Source organism: Nelumbo lutea, chromosome 3 (genome assembly GCF_056320005.1).
Source record: "Nelumbo lutea isolate HS-2025 chromosome 3, American lotus-T2T, whole genome shotgun sequence".
Taxonomy (NCBI): domain Eukaryota; kingdom Viridiplantae; phylum Streptophyta; class Magnoliopsida; order Proteales; family Nelumbonaceae; genus Nelumbo; species Nelumbo lutea.
The window spans coordinates 21,621,659-21,629,730 of record NC_142686.1 but is presented as its reverse complement, the minus strand read 5'-3'; the positions used below and the strand labels follow the sequence as shown (position 1 = coordinate 21,629,730).

At 35.0% G+C, this 8,072-nt stretch overlaps 1 protein-coding gene across 4 annotated transcripts; it reads right to left on the bottom strand.

Annotated features, from left to right (window-relative positions):
• Positions 1–2,809: 2,809 nt before the first annotated feature.
• Positions 2,810–6,477, bottom strand: LOC148863510 (uncharacterized). 4 transcript variants are annotated; one of them, XM_088979226.1, is made up of 6 exons: positions 6,160–6,474; positions 5,949–6,070; positions 5,051–5,164; positions 4,548–4,626; positions 3,675–4,011; positions 2,810–3,580 (listed from the first exon to the last, which is right to left on the bottom strand). In XM_088979226.1, the coding sequence occupies exons 1-4, from the start codon at positions 6,373–6,375 to the stop codon at positions 4,575–4,577; spliced, it is 504 nt and encodes a 167-aa protein (XP_088835352.1). In that variant the 5' UTR covers positions 6,376–6,474; the 3' UTR covers positions 2,810–3,580; positions 3,675–4,011; positions 4,548–4,574. The 4 variants fall into 4 exon arrangements, with proteins under 4 accessions (XP_088835352.1, XP_088835349.1, XP_088835350.1 ...); XM_088979223.1 differs by lacking the exon at positions 4,548–4,626 and having other exon boundaries at positions 5,051–5,209; positions 6,160–6,477; XM_088979224.1 differs by lacking the exon at positions 4,548–4,626.
• Positions 6,478–8,072: the final 1,595 nt, after the last annotated feature.

Genomic DNA, 8,072 nt, shown 5'->3' with positions numbered 1-8,072 from the left:
ATTTGTAGACAATAACCTACTCGCAGAGGAGGTCAACTACCACATCTTGCAAACCGCCAATCGGGTCTTAGTTAGGTTGACAGAAATAGGTCACCTCTTACGCCAACTCGACCTTGCTGAGATGTCCGCAAGTCGGCCCTGTTGAGGTGGTGTTGGGATAGCTAAGGTAGGCGAGGTGTGCCTGGAGTGTTTCTGAAATCAATGCTTACATAGCACTGAGGTGTTATGAGATAGTTCTAGGTGCCATGTGTCATGATATCACTGGAAGGAAAAACCACCCTCATCATTTATTATTTTCATTATTTTTAAATGGAATTTTGATTGACTTTAAATAAATAAAAATAATTACAAAAGCTAACATTTTTATTAATTTCACTAATAATTAACAATTCTGTAGGAATAGCAACGGGACGGGTTCGGGACAAGGCACCTCATCCCTACCCCCGCCTCGTAGACCATAAGTCAAAACACTCTACCCCATCCCCACCCTGTTCCCAGTGTTAAGCGGGTTCAGGGCAAGGAACCACTCCTCGTTAGGAATGGGGAATCCTCAAATTTCCCCACCTCGTCCCCAGTGTTAGGCGAGTTTAAGGCAAGACACCCACTCCTCATTAAGGATGGAGAATCCTCGAACTTTCCCCACCTTGTCCTTAGTGTCGGGCTGGTTCAAGGCAAGGCACCCACTCCCCGTCAACCCAATATTCAATTTGATGATAAAAATGAGAAAAAAAGTATATAGCCACATGGTAAATTTCTAAAAGTACACTAAATTGTAATTAATTTTCAAAAATGTAATTTCATTAAAATTTTGGAAAATTTATTATATTTGTGTAATTTTTAAAATTTATTCAAATTTATTTTTAAATTGTTATTAAATAATTTATTTTATTTTTAAATGGTTTACTTATAGAATTATACTAATTTATCTTATATTTTCTAATATAAACTAATCAATAATTTATTTTTTCCAATATTATACTAATTTATCTTAATAATTTGTTTAATTATTGGTTTAAATTACAGTTTCCCTTTCCCATACTCATTTATCTTTAATAATTTACAATGAAAATTACACAATTTTGAACATTTTTCCAAAATCTATCAAATGTAATAAAATTTCCTAAAATTTTCAAAATATTCCAATAAATTTCAATAATTATTTAATACATTTTAAATAATCTTTCAAATTTTCCAAAAGTACAATATTATATCTTTTAATTTCCAAAATGTTATTTTTTGATAATGTAGTTTTATGAAAATTTTTGAAAATTTTATTACATTTGTATAATTATGGAGATTTATTGAAAATTATTTTAAATTTTTATTAAGTAGTTTACTAACAAAATTACACTAATTTATCTTTTATTTTATAGTATAAGTTAATTAATAATTTTGTTTTCCAACATTATAATATTTTATTCCCTCACCTGCATTCGGTTATTAACTATAATAATAGTAATGACTAAAATTTTATACTTTTTGATAATTATTAAATATAATTCTCAATTTTATAGGAATTAGTTAAAGAGTTTTCAATTTCTATAAAATATTGTTAATTAACATGAATATAAAAGTATTTATCCAAAATACTTTAAAAAGTCATGATGAGTTAATTAATAACAATATTTATAATTTTTGGTATTTTACTAACCGTACTAATAAGAATATTTAATTTTTGGTATTTTACTAACTGTATTTATTAATTTTTAGTAATAACACTATTTAAAACTCATTGAATATGGGTTTTATTAAACATTACCTGTATTTATCTATTTATTAATCAATATGAATATTTTAAATGAGAGAGTGTGAATATGGAATGGGGGAGAGATTTTAGGAATTGAATGGGGAATGGAGTAACATGATATGTTTCCTAATGACTTAAAGGAGATATCATACGAGAGAAATTCCAGAATTATTTTTAGGTAGTTGGGTTGGGAATGGTGACATGGCTTAATGCATGGGAGTGGTGAAAAGGGGAGAGGAGGGAGAGACAAGGAGAATGCACGGTGAAGGTAATGGAGCAATGAGAGGCATGCTGGTGTGAACCATCTTGTTATATATATAGATATAGATTAACTCTTTTCCCTAAGAAGTAAAAAGGGGTATAATAATATAACAAAATTTCCCTCTTAATATTTGTTTACAAAAGTTAATTTTCAAGTGGATCACAAATATTGAGGCTCAGAGAGTAGACCTGTTCATGGATTGGACTCAGGCTTGGTTTTTGCCAAAATTTGAATGGCCCGTCCCAAAGCCCATGCCCAAATAGTGAGAAGCTGAGCCCTAAGCCCAGCCCATGAACAGATCTACTCGAGAGTAGCACACTGTTATTGGTGCTACGTGCAAAATGTTGAAGACATTACCACTTAGAATTTTAAGGCTCAGTTTAGAAAGAGTATAAATACAAATATGTATAGTGCAAATACAAGGCTTAGATATACAAAATACTAGGTTTTCCACTGTAAATATTACTCTTCCCAAACTTTACAGTATGGCCCTAAGTGGTTTACCTTCTTTGCTAATATCCAAATAAGCATCGGGAAAAATGAAAAAGATATATTAACGTTACAATGTTCTTATACCAGAATACCCCATCCTTGAAATCTGTTTAATCAATAATAAGACTTTGTTTGGATAAGCTTTTATTTTTTATATGTGGGAACCAAAAAAGTGTCTTGAGTTTCTTGTAAAAATTGTTTTTTAAAAATATTATAATCTGACCAAACACTTTTAAGCGCAATTGGAGTTTGTTCTTTTGGGCTATAAAAATACAGATCATGAAGCATATCCCAACACAATCTAAATATATATAGGATGAAAATTCCTGCATTTAAAGACTTTAATGCTAGAAGTTACAATGGGTAAAGAAGATTACAAGTACACACGAAAAAAGATATTTCAGTTATCAATACATCAACTATATATATAATTCATAAATATCCAGGGCCCCAACTCCCAACTTCCAACCATTTCGTTAAATTCTGGGCTGAGATAAAGGAAATGATCTGATTCTGAGCACATCTAGTTCTAATTAAGTGGGGCAAACCTCTACTTACTGGTCAAAAGTAGATGTTCTAGGAGATAATAACACACCCCTACGTACTGATGTGTGTGTGAGAGAGAGAGAGAATTTTCAATCTAAAATAGTAGAGTTGCAGTAGTGATGGTTGGACAGAACTAAACTTCAAGACAACCTCAATGAAACAACAAGCATCACAAGAAAGCTGTAAGTCAAACCAAACCACAACAACCAGAAATAAACCAAGTTGAAAATTAGAAGCTGCACCTAAGCTAAACGGCTGAGCAGTGGAATATTTCTGTGGGAGGACAGTACACAAGCCACAAAACCTGACCATTCAAAACTCGAACCAATAGTCTATCAAGCCAAATACCTTTGTTTGAATTATAAACCTGAGACTCCTCGTGTATATATTTTATTCAATTTCAAACGTCCACTCTTCAAAGTATCAGAGTTGTTTGAAAAGCGGCCTCGCTCATCTCAGTTCTATTTCCAAGAGTGGTGGTAAGTGGAACATGTCATTTTGTCTTAGTCTTCTGCTCAATGGACCGACCTCACCTAGTAAGAAAAGGAAACGAAAAGCAATAAAGCCAAGGAAAGAAGGCCACTCGGTCATTCAGCATAGATATCTGTAAAGCACAAAAAAAGGCACCTCAGTAGTATTCACGTATGTACAAAGAAAGTGACATGGCCGGATCTTCAACAAACAACTTCGCAAGCGCAGACGGCACTGTGATGTCAACACCCACCCCACTTTGTTTCATCGCAAGGATTTGTTCTTCTTCTACTCTGTACTGTTAGGGGCCCGAGCCAGGCCCAACCCAAGAATACCATTAACAACAATGGTTTGGTATGTGATTGGATGGTTTAGAGCTTCCTGTATATACTTTCATGTGCTTTCCTTTTTTCTCCTTGATCTTCTCCATATTATGTGAAATGGGCTTGGAAGGATTCGGTATGGAATCTTCTGGGGGACTTGAGGAGGGACACTGTAAGTAAATTGCATTAAATAAATTAAAATGAACAAGCATTAACCAAGGAGAGAATGAAATTAAAGCATAGTTTTTCTTTTTCTTTTTTATTTTGATCAGTAATATTAAAAACCAGATTAACCCAATATTCTTTTGTGCTCTATGGGCTGTAACTTTATTAGAGAATTGCTGTCATTAGGGCTGTCAATGAGTCGGGTCTGGTTCGGAACACCAATCCCAAAATAATTATTAATCTGCTTTTATAAAATAAACCCAAAACAGAACCAATTATCACTCGGGTTAATTGGGTTGGCATCCATAATTACCTATCAAGATAACAAATTGGAATTTCATTTTTGTTAATATAACCTAAAATGACCATAAATAGTAAACCGTTTATATGTTAATAAAAGAAATGTTCTTAATAAAATTATTTTATATACTGTCTATTAAATTTACTGTTTAAAAAAAAAAAAGAAACCTTTAGGTCCTAATCGGTTCGAAATAACAAAGAACCAATCTCAATCCAATTAATTGTAAACTGGAACACAAACCATATAACCAAAACTGCCATAATCTGTTTAATCGATCTGATAATTCGACCCATTGACAGTTCTAGATGTACCTATAGACCTGTAGGAAAATTGGGTAAGTCTAATCAGCCCATGTGATCATGTCATCTTGTTGAAATACGAAACCATTAAACTAACCAGGTCCTTTAAGTCGGTGTCACTGTTCAGGTAGGGATGTCGACGTATCGGGTTCGGTATGGGCTTTGCTCAACCTGAACCCCAATATGGACCCGATCAAATAAAGAGGAAATAGTAAACCCACCCCAACCAGTCCCACAAGTACACTTATATTCAGTCAAGCTACCCAACCCAATCAAGGCTGACCCGACCCAAACAGGAAAAGGTCGGTGACGGTGACTGCAGATTTACCACCCTGACCCAATGGCATCCCTAGTCCCAGGTTAGTAAAATTATTCCGGATTCCTTCTTTACAAAATTACAACTATGAAAGTCTTTATGAGTCCTGTGGGGAGGAGGAAGTTTACCACAATCTACCAATTTCAATCTGTGAGAACTCCAAACCCGTCGAACTGTCTGCTGCTGTCGGCCGTTTTGTCGTCGTCGGCGTAGATGATAATGGTTGTTGAATAGCAAGAATTCTGCAATTGAGGTTGTTTGTTATGTTGCCTTGGGCCATTGCCATCCTGGACAAAATGTAAAAAGGATTCTACTTTGAGACAGAGAGTGTGAGAGGAACAAATTAGCCCTCGGGCTTGGGCTTGTATAGTCAAAACCTAAGTTTAAAAGACCAAAATACCCTCATATTTTGACTTTTTGCCTTAACCAACGGCGGGTGTTTTTATCCTTTTATTAAGGATCTGTCGGATTTTTCAAAAAGGGATGTGCCCAACCCAAATCACACCCTTTTTTTTTACTTTCCGACTCTGGAAACCAAACAACATGCATCTTTATCAAACTGGAGCAGAGTGGACCGAGGTGGTCGAATTTGTGGGTCCCACTGAGAACGAATAGAGACAGTCCAGATAAGTGGAGCCATTTTCTTTTGACCATCGACAGTCGTCCACAGCCTCTACAGGCTATAGCCTCTTCTGGTATCGTTCCATCAAATAAGCTCATCTGATCAAGCTGACGAGGGAAGCATGGTACCTTGAAAATATCCTAACACTTCTGAAGAAGAAGCTAGAAAAATGTAAAAACCCACCAAAATTGACTTGAGGATTGAGGTTCAGGAAGCAATAATGAACCAATCAATCCGACTGTAGTTTAGGGTCTGCTTGGCAATTAGAATCGAAAGCGTACTCCTGTAATCTGAAAAGGGTCTAAAATCCCTAGAGTAGATGTGCTTTAACTCTTCAAAGAAGATTGAATACCAGAGACTCTAGAATGTGGCAGTGGCACTCAACAAGTTTCAGATTGACTTACCTGTACAGAAAACTCTGGTCATGGAGTCCGATGACCAAGGCCGAAGCTCCAACCTCCCTAACCGTCGACACGATCGTCCGGCCCTCTAAATCACCTTCACGTACGACGATCTCCACCTTTGCCTGCAAATTGTTGAGTCAACGAGATACTACGACGTCGTCAAACTAACAAGAAAGAAGAAAGGAGAAAAGTATCAAAGACGACGGAATACATCGAGGACGGTGTTGCAGATGTCGTTGAAGGAAAGAGCCAATTGAAAGCCTCTCAATCTCAGGACTCTCCGTTTCTTCTTGCTTTTCGATCTCGTGGGAGTGAAGACGTGAAGAAGTATAATGATGTCGCCGTAGCGAAGCAAGTTCTGGAGCGCCCATCGGAGAGCTGTTCGTGCCGCGTCTACATCTTCCACCACCACAACTATTTTTCCCATTTACGACTTCAGCAGACTTCTTAGGGTTCGGAAATTCTCATTCTCATTTATTTCTGGATGGTAAATTTTGAGGTACACTGAGGTAATGAGATTCCGTTGATTTATCTTGGAATTATGAAGGACATTATAAAGGGACAACTACTTACCGCAATACATTTGCACTGGACTCTTGCCACCTGGCAAATTAAAGTGTAAAGATTAATTATATCGATCCACGTGGCTAAGTTGGGGATTCGTAGAGAGAGTCATGTTGCAACGCGTTATGCTGTTACGCTTAGAGTTTAGATTGTATAATCAAACAAACATCAATCAGGCACCCTGCACCGTCCGATCTAGTTGTTTAGAATTTAAGATAGAACAGTGTTGAGCAATAATTCGTGCGGTGATGGTACTGGCAGAACGGAGAATTGTACGCCACGTTTATGGCGGAGAACCAAGTTTGATTATAATTACAGTTGGACGAATCAGTGGCTGTCGCGGCGTTTGTAAATTTTTTTCCTCCGGAAACAGCGAGACTCTACAGCCTAGACCGCGGGGAGCATGTCAGCGTGTCCTTTTGGACCTTTGTGGTCGGTTGGTCTGTCGTTCTTGTTGTTCTGGCACTTAAAGCTTCCAATTTTCAAGCAATTTTAACCCCGGTTCAGATTTTCAGTGTTGATAAAATAGCATATTAAAATTAAAAATGTACAATATTCTCCTTGTGGCTGCAAACAGTATCCGACTGTGAAGAATCGAAAATTCGATCCCTGTCAAGGGTAATTCAAATTCAATTTAATTATATTCGATTCTGTTCAACTCAATTTAACTTCATAAATATTTAAATTTTGTATTTTATTTTATGTATCAATAAAATTGGCTTAAATGTTGTAACTCTGTTAAATTATTATAAGTTTAAGTTTTATACAAGTTGTTTTTTATTCATTTTATTAAAGAAATACAATATTAAAGTGAAGTTTAATTAATTTTATTAATGATATATAATACTTTAATCACTTTTTGTTTAATTTTTTAATACTATTCAATACCGATTGCAGTCCAAGTTCAATTTAAATATGATGAATAACATCTTATTCGAATTTGAATATAAACGAATCAAATTTGGATATCACTAGATTCCGATTTTGCAGCCCTATATTTAATAATACATCCTCTACCATGCATCTTTCTGGTATTAGCACCATTAATAACTTCCCTCTACTCATTTATTTCTCAAAGTGTTCATTGCGAGGTTTGATTTCAGATCAATGCTGGAACAAACAAGTTAATACATTTATATAATACATTTGGTATCATTTTAAATTGACTCGTATTAAAAACAATGCAAACCATTATGTCGATTTATAATTGTACTAGTACAATCTGGCACATTGTAGTTGTACTAATACAATCCAGTGTTCCCACCCAAAATATTCCAATTGTATGTAAGATACTTTTGTAATGGCTACAATGCTATTCTTATATGTTGGAAGAATTAGGGGTGTTTAATCGATCTATGGGCTTATTTTTGAAATCGAACCAAGGTTATCACTTTTTGGAAAATCAGTAACTGAAATCATCAGTTAACCGGTTGACTAGTTCTATAAATCATTGATTTGGTTTGTCGGTTCATCAATTTTTATTATTTATAATATTATAAATAATATATAAATATATAATAAAACACTATAAATATATATAAACTATTATATTTTAAATAA